At 44.9% G+C, this 20,521-nt stretch overlaps 1 protein-coding gene across 3 annotated transcripts in view; it reads left to right on the forward strand.

The window, feature by feature from the left end:
* The window catches only part of LOC120060152 (thyroid receptor-interacting protein 11-like), a 74,977-nt gene that overhangs the window by 42,236 nt on the left and 12,220 nt on the right, over positions 1 to 20,521 (forward strand). For 2 of the 3 annotated variants that reach the window (XM_039009261.1, XM_039009262.1), the window contains exons 26-29: positions 320 to 423; positions 620 to 719; positions 7,211 to 7,292; positions 10,747 to 10,861. In XM_039009261.1, the coding sequence (XP_038865189.1) occupies positions 320 to 423; positions 620 to 719; positions 7,211 to 7,292; positions 10,747 to 10,861 (401 nt within the window). Of the gene's footprint in view, positions 1 to 319; positions 424 to 619; positions 720 to 7,210; positions 7,293 to 10,746; positions 10,862 to 20,521 lie in introns of those variants that run through there. The other variant, XM_039009263.1, reaches the window with a different exon arrangement.

The following is a 20,521-nucleotide window of genomic DNA, read 5'->3' on the forward strand; positions in this document are numbered from 1 at the left end:
AGCTATCCCTATGATGTTGTAGTCAGGAGATGGCTATCCCTATGATGTTGTAGTCAGGAGATGGCTATCCCTATGATGTTGTAGTCAGGAGATGGTTATCCCTATGATGTAGTAGTCAGGAGATAGCTATCCCTATGATGTTGTAGTCAGGAGATAGCTATCCCTATGCTGTTGTAGTCAGGAGATAGCTATCCCTATGCTGTTGTAGTCAGGAGATAGCTATCCCTGTACATCTCAAATAGATCTGGCACCAGGCTAGTTCTGACCTTCATGCAAAATATGAATAATGTATCCATCTTCTCCTCTGTCATCCTTGTAGAGGAGAAAGCCATGTATTCCTCAGAGCTTGATAAGTACAAGAGGGAGAAGGACGAGTGGAGAAGAAAAGCAGTTAACCTGGAGGACAGAGCCTCTGCTCTTCAGGTAGGACACTTCCTAGCAACACATTCCTTTATATTACATTTCTCATGTTAGTCATTTAGCAGACGCTCTTATCCAGAGAGATTTACAGCTATAGTGAGTTCATACATTTTTCATACTTCATTTTTTTTTGTTGCACATATCCATATCCAGCTCTATCTCTCGCTCTCTAATCACTCTCTCTCTCGATCTCTCTCAGATCAACCTAGATGAGGCTAACGCTGCTCTGGACTCCGCCACCAGACTCACTGACCAGCTGGACCTGATGGAGGAGCAGTTAGAGGAGCTTAAGAAACAAGGTGAGGGGGGGGGGGTCAAGGCCTCACCGATCCACTCAGCTGCTCCTGGAGAGAGATTTTAAGTGTTATTGTCATGTTCACAAGTACAGTGAAATGCCTTTCTGGCATGTATCTTTCCCAAACAATGCAGTATTCAATATCAATAGTACAAAAGTCAGGTTGACTTTATCTAGATAGAAAAGTCAGGTTGACTAGGTTCCTCTCTGGGTTTCTTCCTAGGTTCCTCTCTGGGTTTCTTCCTAGGTTCCTCTCTGGGTTTCTTCCTAGGTTCCTCTCTGGGTTTCTTCCTAGGTTCCTCTCTAGGTTTCTTCCTAGGTTCCTCTCTGGGTTTCTTCCTAGGTTCCTCTCTGGGTTTCTTCCTAGGATCCTCTCTGGGTGTCTTCCTAGGTTTCTTCCTAGGTTCCTCTCTGGGTTTCTTCCTAGGTTCCTCTCTGGGTTTCTTCCTAGGTTCCTCTCTGGGTTTCTTCTTAGGATCCTCTCTAGGTTTCTTCCTAGGTTCCTCTCTGGGTTTCTTCTTAGGATCCTCTCTAGGTTTCTTCCTAGGTTCCTCTCTGGGTTTCTTCTTAGGATCCTCTCTAGGTTTCTTCCTAGGTTCCTCTCTGGGTGTCTTCCTAGGTTCCAAGCCACCGTGCTTCTACACCTGCATTGCTTGCAAATGGCTCCACTATGTTATAATGAAACAGTCATTGTCTCCACTATGTTACAATGAAACAGTCATTGACTCCACTATGTTATAATGAAACAGTCATTGACTCCACTATGTTATAATGAAACAGTCATTGACTCCACTATGTTATAATGAAACAGTCATTGACTCCACTATGTTATAATGAAACAGTCATTGGCTCCACTATGTTATAATGAAACAGTCATTGACTCCACTATGTTATAATGAAACAGTCATTGTCTCCACTATGTTATAATGAAACAGTCATTGTCTCCACTATGTTATAATGAAACAGTCATTGTCTCCACTATGTTATAATGAAACAGTCATTGGCTCCACTATGTTATAATGAAACAGTCATTGACTCCACTATGTTATAATGAAACAGTCATTGACTCCACTATGTTATAATGAAACAGTCATTGGCTCCACTATGTTATAATGAAACAGTCATTAGCTCCACTATGTTACAATGAAACAGTCATTAGCTCCACTATGTTATAATGAAAGAGTCATTGGCTCCACTATGTTATAACGAAACAGTCATTGAAACAGTCATTGGCTCCACTATGTTACAATGAAACAGTCATTGGCTCCACTATGTTATAATGAAACAGTCATTGACTCCACTATGTTATAATGAAACAGTCATTGGCTCCACTATGTTATAATGAAACAGTCATTGGCTCCACTATGTTATAATGAAACAGTCATTAGCTCCACTATGTTATAATGAAACAGTCATTGGCTCCACTATGTTACAATGAAACAGTCATTGACTCCACTATGTTATAATGAAACAGTCATTGACTCCACTATGTTATAATGAAACAGTCATTGGCTCCACTATGTTATAATGAAACAGTCATTGTCTCCACTATGTTATAATGAAACAGTCATTGGCTCCACTATGTTATAATGAAACAGTCATTGGCTCCACTATGTTATAATGAAACAGTCATTGGCTCCACTATGTTATAATGAAACAGTCATTAGCTCCACTATGTTATAATGAAACAGTCATTGGCTCCACTATGTTACAATGAAACAGTCATTGACTCCACTATGTTATAATGAAACAGTCATTGGCTCCACTATGTTATAATGAAACAGTCATTGTCTCCACTATGTTATAATGAAACAGTCATTGGCTCCACTATGTTATAATGAAACAGTCATTGACTCCACTATGTTATAATGAAACAGTCATTGGCTCCACTATGTTATAATGAAACAGTCATTGGCTCCACTATGTTATAATGAAACAGTCATTGGCTCCACTATGTTATAATGAAACAGTCATTGGCTCCACTATGTTATAATGAAACAGTCATTGTCTCCACTATGTTATAATGAAACAGTCATTGGCTCCACTATGTTATAATGAAACAGTCATTGACTCCACTATGTTATAATGAAACAGTCATTGGCTCCACTATGTTATAATGAAACAGTCATTGGCTCCACTATGTTATAATGAAACAGTCATTGGCTCCACTATGTTATAATGAAACAGTCATTGGCTCCACTATGTTATAATGAAACAGTCATTGAAACAGTCATTGACTCCTCTATGTTATAATGAAACAGTCATTAGCTCCACTATGTTATAATGAAACAGTCATTGTCTCCACTATGTTATAATGAAACAGTCATTGTCTCCACTATGTTATAATGAAACAGTCATTAGCTCCACTATGTTATAATGAAACAGTCATTGTCTCCACTATGTTATAATGAAACAGTCATTGACTCCACTATGTTATAATGAAACAGTCATTGGCTCCCAACCCTACATGTGTCTGTAATCAGCTGATTTCTGTCTGGATCAAACACCTGTCCTCCTCACCTGCTGCTGTAGCTAGAGCTGTTCTGGGGGATATGCATTCCTGGTCTATGCCCTGCTGTCTCCTGTCTGTACATTTCAGACCTGTTTTAATCGCCAAGTTCCTCTTTGAAAACCGGTCTGCTTTTTCCCATTCTCTCTACAGTAACTAGGCTTTCCTGAGTCCCAAATGGCACCCTATTCCCTATATAGTGCACTACTTTAGACCAGGGCCCTATTCCCTATATAGTGCACTACTTTAGACCAGAGCCCTATTCCCTATATAGTGCACTACTTTAGACCAGGGCCCTATTCCCTATATAGTGCACTACTTTAGACCAGAGCTCTATTCCCTATACAGTGCACTACTTTAGACCAGAGCTCTATTCCCTATATAGTGCACTACTTTAGATCAGGGCCCTATTCCCTATACAGTGCACTACTTTTGACCAGTCCCCATAGGGAATAGGGCGTCATTTGGCATGCTGTCCCAAGTCTTTTGTGCCAGGTTCCCCAGTCTAAGCTCAAGGCCTAGCCAGTGTGGTTTAGTCAAATACTGTGCCCTGTGTAGGAAATGGAGTGCCATTTCATTTGTGATGCAGCCAGTGATGGAACTTAAAGTAACTGTCCAGTGTTTCCAGATGTCTGTGAAATAGGACCTGCAGGCCTCCCAAGTGGCACAGCGGCCTAAGGCACTGCATCTCAGTGCTTGAGGCATCACTACAGACCCTGGTTTGAGCCCAGGCTGTGTCACAACCCGGCCGTGACCGGGAGTCCTATAAGGTGGTGCACAATTGGCCCAGCGCTGTTCGGGTTTTGGCCTGGTTCGGCTCACTTCCTCTCCTGATTCACCAATCAAAAGACTCGATCAGTTCGACTGACTTCCTGGCTAACCAAGCACTGCGATAAGAAGCAGCGGGGCATGTTTCGGAGGAAGCAACGGGGCATGTTTCAGAGGAAGCAACGGGGCATGTTTCAGAGGAAGCAACGGGGCATGTTTCGGAGGAAGCAACGGGGCAGGTTTCGGAGGAAGCAGCGGGGCATGTTTCAGAGGAAGCAGCGGGGCATGTTTCGGAGGAAGCAGCGGGGCATGTTTCAGAGGAAGCAGCGGGGCATGTTTCAGAGGAAGCAGCGGGGCATGTTTCGGAGGAAGCAACGGGGCATGTTTCAGAGGAAGCAGCGGGGCATGTTTCAGAGGAAGCAACGGGGCATGTTTCGGAGGAAGCAGCGGGGCATGTTTCGGAGGAAGCAGCGGGGCATGTTTCGGAGGAAGCAACGGGGCATGTTTCGGAGGAAGCAGCGGGGCATGTTTCAGAGGAAGCAGCGGGGCATGTTTCAGAGGAAGCAGCGGGGCATGTTTCAGAGGAAGCAGCGGGGCATGTTTCGGAGGAAGCAACGGGGCAGGTTTCGGAGGAAGCAGCGGGGCATGTTTCAGAGGAAGCAGCGGGGCATGTTTCGGAGGAAGCAGCGGGGCATGTTTCAGAGGAAGCAGCGGGGCATGTTTCAGAGGAAGCAGCGGGGCATGTTTCGGAGGAAGCAACGGGGCATGTTTCAGAGGAAGCAGCGGGGCATGTTTCAGAGGAAGCAACGGGGCATGTTTCGGAGGAAGCAGCGGGGCATGTTTCGGAGGAAGCAGCGGGGCATGTTTCGGAGGAAGCAACGGGGCATGTTTCGGAGGAAGCAGCGGGGCATGTTTCAGAGGAAGCAGCGGGGCATGTTTCAGAGGAAGCAGCGGGGCATGTTTCAGAGGAAGCAACGGGGCATGTTTCGGAGGAAGCAGCGGGGCATGTTTCAGAGGAAGCAACGGGGCATGTTTCAGAGGAAGCAGCGGGGCATGTTTCGGAGGAAGCAACGGGGCATGTTTCGGAGGAAGCAGCGGGGCAGGTTTCGGAGGAAGCAACGGGGCATGTTTCGGAGGAAGCAGCGGGGCATGTTTCGGAGGAAGCAGCGGGGCAGGTTTCGGAGGAAGCAGCGGGGCAGGTTTCGGAGGAAGCAGCGGGGCAGGTTTCGGAGGAAGCAGCGGGGCATGTTTCGGAGGAAGCAGCGGGGCAGGTTTCGGAGGAAGCAACGGGGCATGTTTCGGAGGAAGCAACGGGGCATGTTTCAGAGGAAGCAGCGGGGCATGTTTCGGAGGAAGCAACGGGGCATGTTTCAGAGGAAGCAACGGGGCATGTTTCAGAGGAAGCAACGGGGCATGTTTCGGAGGAAGCAGCGGGGCATGTTTCAGAGGAAGCAACGGGGCATGTTTCAGAGGAAGCAACGGGGCATGTTTCGGAGGAAGCAGCGGGGCAGGTTTCGGAGGAAGCAACGGGGCATGTTTCAGAGGAAGCAACGGGGCATGTTTCGGAGGAAGCAACGGGGCATGTTTCGGAGGAAGCAGCGGGGCATGTTTCGGAGGAAGCAGCGGGGCATGTTTCGGAGGAAGCAGCGGGGCAGGTTTCGGAGGAAGCAACGGGGCATGTTTCGGAGGAAGCAACGGGGCATGTTTCAGAGGAAGCAGCGGGGCATGTTTCGGAGGAAGCAACGGGGCATGTTTCAGAGGAAGCAACGGGGCATGTTTCAGAGGAAGCAACGGGGCATGTTTCGGAGGAAGCAGCGGGGCATGTTTCAGAGGAAGCAACGGGGCATGTTTCAGAGGAAGCAACGGGGCATGTTTCGGAGGAAGCAGCGGGGCAGGTTTCGGAGGAAGCAACGGGGCATGTTTCAGAGGAAGCAACGGGGCATGTTTCAGAGGAAGCAACGGGGCATGTTTCGGAGGAAGCAACGGGGCATGTTTCGGAGGAAGCAGCGGGGCATGTTTCGGAGGAAGCAGCGGGGCATGTTTCAGAGGAAGCAGCTGGGCATGTTTCGGAGGAAGCAGCGGGGCATGTTTCAGAGGAAGCAGCGGGGCATGTTTCAGAGGAAGCAACGGGGCATGTTTCGGAGGAAGCAACGGGGCATGTTTCGGAGGAAGCAGCGGGGCAGGTTTCGGAGGAAGCAGCGGGGCAGGTTTCGGAGGAAGCAGCGGGGCATGTTTCGGAGGAAGCAGCGGGGCATGTTTCGGAGGAAGCAGCGGGGCAGGTTTCGGAGGAAGCAGCGGGGCATGTTTCGGAGGAAGCAGCGGGGCATGTTTCGGAGGAAGCATGTCTCGATCTTCAACACTCCCAAGCTCGCTGGGAGTCGCTGCGATGACACAAGGCCTTAACGTCGAATACCGCGACATTGGGAGAAAAAGGAATCAATTCCTGACGAAACGAAGAAAAGGACTTGATGATTAGTTGACAACTAGAATCATGTCTGTTGAATTATTCAAATACATGGGATGGCTGTGGGTCCCTGAGGAGAGGTCTGAAAACCCCTGGTCTGGAGTCCAACTACGTTACCCAGTAGACATCTGGCATTCCATCCCAGAATGTTCTACAGGCCCATTTCACATGTTGTTATCAGCCAACCGCTCAAATAACACAAATAGAGTAAATCACGTTATTATAGTAACTGTGCTAACACTACAGGAATCAGTCCCCCAGCAATAGAGTTTCCCACGTCAGTCTGCATTCTCAGACACACACACACACACACACACACACACACACACACACACACACACACACACACACACACACACACACACACACTACACAGTAAGCTGCAATGGTCTACTGATTTCACTATCAGTTGCAGACATGGTTATTGCGTCATAATACATTCTCACACACATACACCACCTCTTGTCTGTTTTTCATTCACTACAGGAATCCAGACGTGTGAGCTGTGAGCGCTATCCGTTTAGTTGAACTGATAAAGGCTGTGAAACGGTTAAAAGGGGCCATCTGGTTTGTGAAACGTCGGAAGGCCAACATACTCTGATCTGCACCTCTGACTTGAATCTTTCTTTTGGCGTGGCTCTGTCTGTTACACAAATATATGTCAGACTTAAACTGTTTAATGTAGCCACGCTAGTCATGCTTCAGACTTCTGGGAAGCTGCAGAGCATTGAAATGAAGTGTGTGTGTGTTACAGTTGACGTGAGGCAGGAGATGTTGGAAGAAGCTCAGGACAAGTTGATGACCGTGCTGAATAGCACCGAGGGTAAAGTAGACCAGTAAGTCCCAACACTACACTGACTCGAGAAGATTTGAAAGAGGTAGACTCAGCGTTATCACAAGCGTTCACCGCAGATTTTGAGATGAGCGAGATGCAAAACTGTGGCTTCTCACACCGTCACACACACAGAGAGCGTTGCTTCACGCTACAACGTGGAGGCTACGGGAACAAAACTGTGGCTTCTCACACCGTCACACACACAGAGAGCGTTGCTTCACGCATGCTACAACGTGGAGGCTACGGGAACAAAACTGTGGCGAAGTTTAACCTGGCGCCTCAATGCTCTTAGTTGTTAAGGGAAAACGGACAGATAATGTTGTTTTACTAACCTTTTTTAGAAATCTCGTTCTTCTCTCATGTAAGTTGATCAGAGGTCGTGATTAGGAAGCACTCATACCGGTGATTAGTGTCGACGACATCTTAAATTGCAATTACATGTTAGTGAAATGAACCACATGTTGAAGAAAATGGCATTTGATATCATCCACCGTATAGAGCTGTATGTACTAGAGGGTAGGTCGTATTAATAGAGCTGTATGTACTAGAGCACAGGTGTCAAACTCATTCCACGGGGGGCCGAGTGTCTGCGGGTTTTCGCTCCTCCCTTGTACTTGATTGATGAATTAACATCACTAATTAGTTAGGAACTCCCCACACCTGGTTGTCTAGGGCTTTATTGAAAGGAAAAACCAAAAACCTGCAGACACTAGGCCCTCCGTGGAATGAGTTTGACACCCCTGTACTAGAGGGTAGGTCGTATTAATAGAGCTGTATGTACTAGAAGGTAGGTCGTATTAATAGAGCTGTATGTACTAGAGGGTAGGTCGTATTAATAGAGCTGTATGTACTAGAGGGTAGGTCGTATTAATAGAGCTGTATGTATTAGAGGGTAGGTCGTATTAATAGAGCTGTATGTACTAGAGGGTAGGTCGTATTAATAGAGCTGTATGTATTAGAGGGTAGGTCGTATTAATAGAGCTGTATGTACTAGAGGGTAGGTCGTATTAATAAAGCTGTATGTACTAGAAGGTAGGTCGTATTAATAGAGCTGTATGTACTAGAGGGTAGGTCGTATTAATAGAGCTATATGTACTAGAGGGTAGGTCGTATTAATAGAGCTGTATGTACTAGAGGGTAGGTCGTATTAATAGAGCTGTATGTACTAGAGGGTAGGTCGTATTAATAGAGCTGTATGTACTAGAGGGTAGGTCGTATTAATAGAGCTGTATGTATTAGAGGGTAGGTCGTATTAATAGAGCTATATGTACTAGAGGGTAGGTCGTATTAATAGAGCTGTATGTATTAGAGGGTAGGTCGTATTAATAGAGCTATATGTACTAGAGGGTAGGTCGTATTAATAGAGCTGTATGTATTAGAGGGTAGGTCGTATTAATAGAGCTATATGTACTAGAGGGTAGGTCGTATTAATAGAGCTGTATGTACTAGAGGGTAGGTCGTATTAATAGAGCTGTATGTACTAGAGGGTAGGTCGTATTAATAGAGCTGTATGTACTAGAAGGTAGGTCGTATTAATAGAGCTGTATGTACTAGAGGGTAGGTCGTATTAATAGAGCTGTATGTACTAGAGGGTAGGTCGTATTAATAGAGCTGTATGTATTAGAGGGTAGGTCGTATTAATAGAGCTGTATGTACTAGAGGGTAGGTCGTATTAATAGAGCTGTATGTATTAGAGGGTAGGTCGTATTAATAGAGCTGTATGTACTAGAGGGTAGGTCGTATTAATAAAGCTGTATGTACTAGAAGGTAGGTCGTATTAATAGAGCTGTATGTACTAGAGGGTAGGTCGTATTAATAGAGCTATATGTACTAGAGGGTAGGTCGTATTAATAGAGCTGTATGTACTAGAGGGTAGGTCGTATTAATAGAGCTGTATGTACTAGAGGGTAGGTCGTATTAATAGAGCTGTATGTACTAGAGGGTAGGTCGTATTAATAGAGCTGTATGTATTAGAGGGTAGGTCGTATTAATAGAGCTATATGTACTAGAGGGTAGGTCGTATTAATAGAGCTGTATGTATTAGAGGGTAGGTCGTATTAATAGAGCTATATGTACTAGAGGGTAGGTCGTATTAATAGAGCTGTATGTATTAGAGGGTAGGTCGTATTAATAGAGCTATATGTACTAGAGGGTAGGTCGTATTAATAGAGCTGTATGTACTAGAGGGTAGGTCGTATTAATAGAGCTGTATGTACTAGAGGGTAGGTCGTATTAATAGAGCTGTATGTATTAGAGGGTAGGTCGTATTAATAGAGCTATATGTACTAGAGGGTAGGTCGTATTAATAGAGCTGTATGTATTAGAGGGTAGGTCGTATTAATAGAGCTATATGTACTAGAGGGTAGGTCGTATTAATAGAGCTGTATGTACTAGAGGGTAGGTCGTATTAATAGAGCTGTATGTATTAGAGGGTAGGTCGTATTAATAGAGCTGTATGTACTAGAGGGTAGGTCGTATTAATAGAGCTGTATGTACTAGAGTGTAGGTTGTATTAATAGAGCTGTATGTACTAGAGGGTAGGTCGTACTAATAGAGCTGTATGTACTAGAGGGTAGGTCGTATTAATAGAGCTATATGTACTAGAGGGTAGGTCGTATTAATAGAGCTGTATGTACTAGAGGGTAGGTCGTATTAATAGAGCTGTATGTACTAGAGGGTAGGTCGTACTAATAGAGCTGTATGTACTAGAGGGTAGGTCGTATTAATAGAGCTGTATGTATTAGAGGGTAGGTCGTATTAATAGAGCTGTATGTACTAGAGGGTAGGTCGTACTAATAGAGCTGTATGTACTAGAGGGTAGGTCGTATTAATAGAGCTGTATGTACTAGAGGGTAGGTCGTATTAATAGAGCTGTATGTACTAGAGGGTAGGTCGTACTAATAGAGCTGTATGTACTAGAGGGTAGGTCGTATTAATAGAGCTGTATGTACTAGAGGGTAGGTCGTATTAATAGAGCTGTATGTACTAGAGGGTAGGTCGTATTAATAGAGCTATATGTACTAGAGGGTAGGTCGTATTAATAGAGCTGTATGTATTAGAGGGTAGGTCGTATTAATAGAGCTGTATGTACTAGAGGGTAGGTCGTATTAATAGAGCTATATGTACTAGAGGGTAGGTCGTATTAATAGAGCTATATGTACTAGAGGGTAGGTCGTATTAATAGAGCTGTATGTACTAGAGGGTAGGTCGTATTAATAGAGCTATATGTACTAGAGGGTAGGTCGTACTAATAGAGCTGTATGTACTAGAGGGTAGGTCGTATTATGTTCCCATCTTGCCAGTGTAATGACTCTTTGTGGTCCATGTTATTTTGTCTGCCTAGACAGGGGGTTGAACTTCAAGCTGCCTCACGCTACATAAACAGAGATCCTCCTGCCCCTATGAGCGTTTCTGGCTCGGACGAGGCTTACTTACTTTTTATTCTGTCTGCTCAGGGCTCTGATGCGGAACCTGTTCACGGGGTACTTCCACACCCCGAAACCCAAACGCTCCGAGGTGCTGAGGCTCATGGGTAGTGTCCTGGGACTGGACAAGGATGAGGTCAACCAGGTGAAACACTCTTCTTCTCCTCTTTACTCTCTCTGCTCTTCTTCTCCTCTTTACTCTCTCTACTCTTCTTCTCCTCTTTACTCTCTCTGTTCTTCTTCTCCTCTTTACTCTCTCTGTTCTTCTTCTCCTCTTTACTCTCTCTGTTCTTCTCCTCTTTACTCTCTCTGTTCTTCTCCTCTTTACACCCTCTGCTCTTCTTCTCCTCTTTACTCTCTCTGTTCTTCTTCTCCTTTTTACTCCCTCTGCTCTTCTTCTCCTCTTTACTCTCTCTGCTCTTCTTCTCCTCTTTACTCTCTCTGTTCTTCTTCTCCTCTTTACTCTCTCTGTTCTTCTTCTCCTCTTTACTCTCTCTGTTCTTCTTCTCCTCTTTACTCTCTCTGCTCTTCTTCTCCTCTTTACTCTCTCTGCTCTTCTTCTCCTCTTTACTCTCTCTGCTCTTCTTCTCCTCTTTACTCTCTCTGCTCTTCTTCTCCTCTTTACTCTCTCTGCTCTTCTTCTCCTCTTTACTCTCTCTGCTCTTCTTCTCCTCTTTACTCTCTACTCTTCTTCTCCTCTTTACTCTCTCTGTTCTTCTTCTCCTCTTTACTCTCTCTACTCTTCTTCTCCTCTTTACTCTCTCTACTCTTCTTCTCCTCTTTACTCTCTCTGCTCTTCTTCTCCTCTTTACTCTCTCTGCTCTTCTTCTCCTCTTTACTCTCTCTGCTCTTCTTCTCCTCTTTACTCTCTCTACTCTTCTTCTCCTCTTTACTCTCTCTACTCTTCTTCTCCTCTTTACTCTCTCTGCTCTTCTTCTCCTCTTTACTCTCTCTGCTCTTCTTCTCCTCTTTACTCTCTCTGCTCTTCTTCTCCTCTTTACTCTCTCTGTTCTTCTCCTTCTCTTTACTCTCTCTACTCTTCTTCTCCTCTACTCTCTCTGTTCTTCTTCTCCTCTTTACTCTCTCTGTTCTTCTTCTCCTCTTTACTCTCTCTGTTCTTCTTCTCCTCTTTACTCTCTCTGCTCTTCTTCTCCTCTTTACTCTCTCTGCTCTTCTTCTCCTCTTTACTCTCTCTGTTCTTCTTCTCCTCTTTACTCTCTCTACTCTTCTTCTCCTCTTTACTCTCTCTGCTCTTCTTCTCCTCTTTACTCTCTCTGCTCTTCATCTCCTCTTTACTCTCTCTGCTCTTCTTCTCCTCTTTACTCTCTCTACTCTTCTTCTCCTCTTTACTCTCTCTGCTCTTCTTCTCCTCTTTACTCTCTCTGCTCTTCTTCTCCTCTTTACTCTCTCTGCTCTTCTTCTCCTCTTTACTCTCTCTGCTCTTCTTCTCCTCTTTACTCTCTCTGCTCTTCTTCTCCTCTTTACTCTCTACTCTTCTTCTCCTCTTTACTCTCTCTGTTCTTCTTCTCCTCTTTACTCTCTCTACTCTTCTTCTCCTCTTTACTCTCTCTGCTCTTCTTCTCCTCTTTACTCTCTCTGCTCTTCATCTCCTCTTTACTCTCTCTGCTCTTCTTCTCCTCTTTACTCTCTCTACTCTTCTTCTCCTCTTTACTCTCTCTGCTCTTCTTCTCCTCTTTACTCTCTCTGCTCTTCTTCTCCTCTTTACTCTCTCTGCTCTTCTTCTCCTCTTTACTCTCTCTGTTCTTCCTTCTCTTTACTCTCTCTACTCTTCTTCTCCTCTACTCTCTCTGTTCTTCTTCTCCTCTTTACTCTCTCTGTTCTTCTTCTCCTCTTTACTCTCTCTGTTCTTCTTCTCCTCTTTACTCTCTCTGCTCTTCTTCTCCTCTTTACTCTCTCTGCTCTTCTTCTCCTCTTTACTCTCTCTGTTCTTCTTCTCCTCTTTACTCTCTCTACTCTTCTTCTCCTCTTTACTCTCTCTGCTCTTCTTCTCCTCTTTACTCTCTCTGCTCTTCATCTCCTCTTTACTCTCTCTGCTCTTCTTCTCCTCTTTACTCTCTCTACTCTTCTTCTCCTCTTTACTCTCTCTGCTCTTCATCTCCTCTTTACTCTCTCTACTCTTCTTCTCCTCTTTACTCTCTCTACTCTTCTTCTCCTCTTTACTCTCTCTACTCTTCTTCTCCTCTTTACTCTCTCTGCTCTTCTTCTCCTCTTTACTCTCTCTGCTCTTCTTCTCCTCTTTACTCTCTCTGCTCTTCTTCTCCTCTTTACTCTCTCTGCTCTTCTTCTCCTCTTTACTCTCTCTGTTCTTCTCCTTCTCTTTACTCTCTCTACTCTTCTTCTCCTCTACTCTCTCTGTTCTTCTTCTCCTCTTTACTCTCTCTGTTCTTCTTCTCCTCTTTACTCTCTCTGTTCTTCTTCTCCTCTTTACTCTCTCTGTTCTTCTTCTCCTCTTTACTCTCTCTGCTCTTCTTCTCCTCTTTACTCTCTCTGCTCTTCTTCTCCTCTTTACTCTCTCTGTTCTTCTTCTCCTCTTTACTCTCTCTACTCTTCTTCTCCTCTTTACTCTCTCTGCTCTTCTTCTCCTCTTTACTCTCTCTGCTCTTCATCTCCTCTTTACTCTCTCTGCTCTTCTTCTCCTCTTTACTCTCTCTGCTCTTCTTCTCCTCTTTACTCTCTCTGTTCTTCATCTCCTCTTTACTCTCTCTGCTCTTCTTCTCCTCTTTACTCTCTCTGCTCTTCTTCTCCTCTTTACTCTCTCTGCTCTTCTTCTCCTCTTTACTCTCTCTGCTCTTCTTCTCCTCTTTACTCTCTCTGCTCTTCTTCTCCTCTTTACTCTCTCTGTTCTTCTCCTTCTCTTTACTCTCTCTACTCTTCTTCTCCTCTACTCTCTCTGTTCTTCTTCTCCTCTTTACTCTCTCTGTTCTTCTTCTCCTCTTTACTCTCTCTGTTCTTCTTCTCCTCTTTACTCTCTCTGCTCTTCTTCTCCTCTTTACTCTCTCTGCTCTTCTTCTCCTCTTTACTCTCTCTGTTCTTCTTCTCCTCTTTACTCTCTCTACTCTTCTTCTCCTCTTTACTCTCTCTGCTCTTCTTCTCCTCTTTACTCTCTCTGCTCTTCTTCTCCTCTTTACTCTCTCTGCTCTTCTTCTCCTCTTTACTCTCTCTGCTCTTCTTCTCCTCTTTACTCTCTCTGCTCTTCTTCTCCTCTTTACTCTCTCTGCTCTTCTTCTCCTCTTTACTCTCTCTGCTCTTCTTCTCCTCTTTACTCTCTGCTCTTCTTCTCCTCTTTACTCTCTCTGCTCTTCTTCTCCTCTTTACTCTCTCTGTTCTTCTCCTTCTCTTTACTCTCTCTACTCTTCTTCTCCTCTTTACTCTCTCTACTCTTCTTCTCCTCTTTACTCTCTCTGTTCTTCTTCTCCTCTTTACTCTCTCTGTTCTTCTTCTCCTCTTTACTCTCTCTGTTCTTCTTCTCCTCTTTACTCTCTCTGCTCTTCTTCTCCTCTTTACTCTCTCTACTCTTCTTCTCCTCTTTACTCTCTCTGCTCTTCATCTCCTCTTTACTCTCTCTGCTCTTCTTCTCCTCTTTACTCTCTCTACTCTTCTTCTCCTCTTTACTCTCTCTGCTCTTCTTCTCCTCTTTACTCTCTCTGCTCTTCTTCTCCTCTTTACTCTCTCTGCTCTTCTTCTCCTCTTTACTCTCTCTGTTCTTCTCCTTCTCTTTACTCTCTCTACTCTTCTTCTCCTCTACTCTCTCTGTTCTTCTTCTCCTCTTTACTCTCTCTGTTCTTCTTCTCCTCTTTACTCTCTCTGTTCTTCTTCTCCTCTTTACTCTCTCTGCTCTTCTTCTCCTCTTTACTCTCTCTGCTCTTCTTCTCCTCTTTACTCTCTCTGTTCTTCTTCTCCTCTTTACTCTCTCTACTCTTCTTCTCCTCTTTACTCTCTCTGCTCTTCTTCTCCTCTTTACTCTCTCTGCTCTTCATCTCCTCTTTACTCTCTCTGCTCTTCTTCTCCTCTTTACTCTCTCTGCTCTTCTTCTCCTCTTTACTCTCTCTGCTCTTCTTCTCCTCTTTACTCTCTCTGCTCTTCTTCTCCTCTTTACTCTCTCTGCTCTTCTTCTCCTCTTTACACCCTCTGTTCTTCTTCTCCTCTTTACTCTCTCTATTCTTCTTCTCCTCTTTACTCTCTCTGCTCTTCTTCTCCTCTTTACTCTCTGCTCTTCTTCTCCTCTTTACTCTCTCTGCTCTTCTTCTCTTCTTTACTCTCTGCTCTTCTTCTCCTCTTTACTCTCTCTGCTCTTCTTCTCCTCTTTACTCTCTCTGTTCTTCTTCTCCTCTTTACTCTCTCTGCTCTTCTTCTCCTCTTTACTCTCTCTGCTCTTCTTCTCCTCTTTACTCTCTCTGCTCTTCTTCTCCTCTTTACTCTCTCTGCTCTTCTTCTCCTCTTTACTCTCTCTGCTCTTCTTCTCCTCTTTACTCTCTCTGTTCTTCTCCTTCTCTTTACTCTCTCTACTCTTCTTCTCCTCTTTACTCTCTCTGCTCTTCTTCTCCTCTTTACTCTCTCTGCTCTTCTTCTCTTTACTCTCTCTGTTCTTCTTCTCCTCTTTACTCTCTCTGTTCTTCTTCTCCTCTTTACTCTCTCTGTTCTTCTTCTCCTCTTTACTCTCTCTGCTCTTCTTCTCCTCTTTACACCCTCCGTTCTTCTTCTCCTCTTTACTCTCTCTGCTCTTCTTCTCCTCTTTACTCTCTCTGTTCTTCTCCTCTTTACTCTCTCTGTTCTTCTCCTCTTTACACCCTCTGCTCTTCTTCTCCTCTTTACTCTCTCTGCTCTTCTTCTCCTCTTTACTCTCTCTGTTCTTCTTCTCCTCTTTACTCTCTCTGCTCTTCTTCTCCTCTTTACACCCTCTGTTCTTCTTCTCCTCTTTACTCTCTCTGTTCTTCTTCTCCTCTTTACTCTCTCTGCTCTTCTTCTCCTCTTTACTCTCTCTGCTCTTCTTCTCCTCTTTACTCTCTCTGCTCTTCTTCTTCTCTTTACTCTCTCTGTTCTTCTTCTCCTCTTTACTCTCTCTGTTCTTCTTCTCCTCTTTACTCTCTCTGCTCTTCTTCTCCTCTTTACACCCTCCGTTCTTCTTCTCCTCTTTACTCTCTCTGCTCTTCTTCTCCTCTTTACTCTCTCTGTTCTTCTCCTCTTTACACCCTCTGCTCTTCTTCTCCTCTTTACTCTCTCTGCTCTTCTTCTCCTCTTTACTCTCTCTGTTCTTCTTCTCCTCTTTACTCTCTCTGCTCTTCTTCTCCTCTTTACTCTCTCTACTCTTCTTCTCCTCTTTACTCTCTCTGTTCTTCTTCTCCTCTTTACTCCCTCTGTTCTTCTTCTCCTCTTTACTCTCTCTGTTCTTCTTCTCCTCTTTACTCTCTCTGCTCCTCTTTACTCTCTCTGCTCCTCTTTACTCCCTCTGTTCTTCTTCTCCTCTTTACTCTCTCTGTTCTTCTTCTCCTCTTTACTCTCTCTGTTCTTCTCCTTCTCTTTACTCTCTCTGCTCTTCTTCTCCTCTTTACTCTCTCTGCTCCTCTTTACTCTCTCTGCTCCTCTTTACTCCCTCTGTTCTTCTTCTCCTCTTTACTCTCTCTGTTCTTCTTCTCCTCTTTACTCTCTCTGTTCTTCTCCTTCTCTTTACTCTCTCTGCTCTTCTTCTCCTCTTTACTCTCTCTGCTCTTCTTCTTCTCTTTACTCTCTCTGCTCTTCTTCTTCTCTTTACTCTCTCTGTTCTTCTTCTCCTCTTTACTCTCTCTGTTCTTCTTCTCCTCTTTACTCTCTCTGTTCTTCTTCTCCTCTTTACTCTCTCTGTTCTTCTTCTCCTCTTTACTCTCTCTGTTCTTCTCCTCTTTACACCCTCTGCTCTTCTTCTCCTCTTTACTCTCTCTGCTCTTCTTCTCCTCTTTACTCTCTGTTCTTCTTCTCCTCTTTACTCTCTCTGCTCTTCTTCTCCTCTTTACTCTCTGCTCTTCTTCTTCTCTTTACTCTCTCTGTTCTTCTTCTCCTCTTTACTCTCTCTGTTCTTCTTCTCCTCTTTACTCTCTCTGCTCTTCTTCTCCTCTTTACACCCTACGTTCTTCTTCTCCTCTTTACTCTCTCTGCTCTTCTTCTCCTCTTTACTCTCTCTGTTCTTCTTCTCCTCTTTACACCCTCCGTTCTTCTTCTCCTCTTTACTCTCTCTGTTCTTCTTCTCCTCTTTACACCCTCCATTCTTCTTCTCCTCTTTACTCTCTCTGTTCTTCTTCTCCTCTTTACTCTCTCTGCTCTTCTTCTCCTCTTTACTACCCTCCTCGTCTATACTTCCTCTCTGTTCATTCTCTGTTGCTGTGAATCTCTAGCCTGGTCCCAAATCAGTCTGTGCTTTCTCTTGTGGTCGTTGTCATTTACTATTTAACCCCTGACTTCTCGAAGGCTGTGTCCAAATGACTAGTTAACCCCTGACCTCTCGAAGGCTGTGTCATTTACATTACATTTACATTTAAGTCATTTAGCAGACGCTCTTATCCAGAGCGACTTACAAATTGGAAAGTTCATACATATTCATCCTGGTCCCCCCGTGGGAATTGAACCCACAACCCTGGCGTTGCAAGCGCCATGCTCTACCAACTGAGCCACACGGGACCAAATGACTAGTTAACCCCTGACCTCTCGAAGGCTGTGTCCAAATAACTGTTTAACCCCTGACCTCTCGAAGGCTGTGTCCAAATGACTAGTTAACCCCTGACCTCTCGAAGGCTGTGTCCAAATAACTGTTTAACCCCTGACCTCTCGAAGGCTGTGTCCAAATGACTATTTAACCCCTGACGTCTCGAAGGCTGTGTCCAAATGACTATTTAACCCCTGACCTCTCGAAGGCTGTATCCAAATGACTAGTTAACCACTGACTTCTCGAAGACTGTGTCCAAATGACTAGTTAACCCCTGACCTCTCGAAGGCTGTGTCCAAATGACTAGTTAACCCCTGACCTCTCGAAGGCTGTGTCCAAATGACTAGTTAACCCCTGACCTCTCGAAGGCTGTGTCCAAATTTGAAATAAGTCAAAAGTAGTGCACTATATAGGGAATAGGGCCCTGGTCTAAAGTAGTGCACTATATAGGGAATAGGGCTCTGGTCTATAGTAGTGCACTATATAGGGTGCCATTTGGGACTGATTATTATGGTACATTCTGATGGCCAACTATCAAGTCATATGTTTTGGTTGGCTTGTCCTCTCTCTAATGATATAGACATATTCATTACTATAACCTAGCTCCTTCCAATGCTGTGTAGAGAATATTCATTCCTTTATTATTGAAAACAAAGAGATTCTCTGGCAGTGGTGTTATGGAGATATGCGAGTGACATTTCTGTTTTTATAAGAGATAGCTCGGCTTATTCACAACAGAGAAATGTCTAGTTTCCCCGAGGTGATGAGATTAAAGATGGTGTTTTATGACACATTATCCCAACGTTACTGCTGGGACATCAAGCGCTCTACAATAACTAGAGGAATTTATTGAAATGCTCTCTCAGGAATTGAAGATGCTCCTATTTTAGCTCTACTATCACCTACTGATGCAAGTGTGTCCCCTTTTTCTAGTTACGTCGGTGTACAGCTCGTCTGTGCTCTTAATGCTATCCAGGATTGTACAGCAGAACATATTTTCTGTTGTTCCAACTTCCAAGTCAATGAACAATACTGTCCTAAGTAGATGATCCCCCCCCCCCCCCCCCCCCCGACTAATCTGATTTGATCTGATCCCAACCACACACACACACACACACACACACACACACACACACACACACACACACACACACACACACACACACACACACACACACACACACACTGAGTCCAACCAACCGCTTAGAAAGCATTTCTTCCTCCAGAGAGCTGCCGCTGGCTGGACCCCGTGGGACCACAGCCAACTATTTAAACTGTATTACCCAATACACACACACACACACACACACACACACACACACACACACACACACACACACACACACACACACACACACACACACACACACACACACACACACACACACACACACACACACACACACAGACAGACAGACAGACAGACACAGTCTATTTCCCAATACTAGCTGCAGCCTTAAAGGAAACCAGATTGAAGGAGGAGGAGGATGAGGAGTAAATGTGATTCCTACCTCTCTGAAGACTCGTATTAACTCCTGAGATTCCTTCATCTCTATTTAAAAAAAAAAAATCCCACTTTTCCCCTTGGCTCTCATCTCTCCTTTTCCCATTGGCTCTCATCTCTCCTTTTCCCCTTGGCTCTCATCTCTCCTTTTCCCCTTGGCTCTCATCTCTCCTTTTCCCCTTGGCTCTCATCTCTCCTTTTCCCATTGGCTCTCATCTCTCCTTTTCCCCTTGGCTCTCATCTCTCCTTTTCCCCTTGGCTCTCATCTCTCCTTTTTGCCCTTGGCTCTCATCTCTCCTTTTTGCCCTTGGCTCTCATCTCTCCTTTTCCCCTTGGCTCTCATCTCTCCATCTCTCCTTTTCCCCTTGGCTCTCATCTCTCCTTTTCCCCTTGGCTCTCATCTCTCCTTTTCCCCTTGGCTTTCATCTCTCCTTTTCCCCTTGGCTCTCATCTCTCCTTTTCCCCTTGGCTCTCATCTCTCCTTTTCCCCTTGGCCCTCATCTCTCCTTTTCCCCTTGGCTCTCATCTCTCCTTTTCTCCTTGGCTCTCATCTCTCCTTTCCCCTTGGCTCTCATCTCTCCTTTTTCCCCTTGGCTCTCATCTCTCCTTCTCTCCTTGGCTCTCATCTCTCCTTTTCTCCTTGGCTCTCATCTCTCCTTTCTCCTTGGCTCTCATCTCTCCATCTCTCCTTTTCTCCTTGGCTCTCATCTCTCCTTTTCCCCTTGACTCTCATCTCTCCTTTTCCCCTTGGCTCTCATCTCTCCTTTTCCCCTTGACTCTCATCTCTCCTTGGCTCTCATCTCTCCTTTTCCCCTTGACTCTCATCTCTCCTTTTCCCCTTGACTCTCATCTCTCCTTTCCCCCTTGGCTCTCATCTCTCCTTTTCCCATTGGCTCTCATCTCTCCTTTTCCCATTGGCTCTCATCTCTCCATCTCTCCTTTTCCCCTTGGCTCTCATCTCTCCTTTTTCCCCTTGGCTCTCATCTCTCCTTCTCTCCTTGGCTCTCATCTCTCCTTTTCCCATTGGCTCTCATCTCTCCATCTCTCCTTTTCTCCTTGGCTCTCATCTCTCCTTTTCCCCTTGGCTCTCATCTCTCCTTTCCCATTGGCTCTCATCTCTCCTTTTCCCCTTGGCTCTCATCTCTCCTTTTCTCCTTGGCTCTCATCTCTCCTTTTCTCCTTGGCTCTCATCTCTCCTTTTCCCCTTGGCTCTCATCTCTCCTTTTCTCCTTGGCTCTCATCTCTCCTTTTTCCCCTTGGCTCTCATCTCTCCTTTTTCCCATTGGCTCTCATCTCTCCTTTTTCCCCTTGGCTCTCATCTCTCATTTTTCCCCTTGGCTCTCATCTCTCCTTTTTCCCCTTGGCTCTCATCTCTCCTTTTTCCCATTGGCTCTCATCTCTCCTTTTTCCCCTTGGCTCTCATCTCTCTCATCTCTCCTTTTTCCCCTTGGCTCTCATCTCTCTCATCTCTCCTTTTTCCCATTGGCTCTCAACTCTCCTTTTTCCCATTGGCTCTCATCTCTCCTTTTTCCCATTGGCTCTCATCTCTCCTTTTTCCCATTGGCTCTCATCTCTCCTTTTTCCCATTGGCTCTCATCTCTCCTTTT

Source organism: Salvelinus namaycush, chromosome 15 (genome assembly GCF_016432855.1).
Source record: "Salvelinus namaycush isolate Seneca chromosome 15, SaNama_1.0, whole genome shotgun sequence".
NCBI classification, from domain to species: domain Eukaryota; kingdom Metazoa; phylum Chordata; class Actinopteri; order Salmoniformes; family Salmonidae; genus Salvelinus; species Salvelinus namaycush.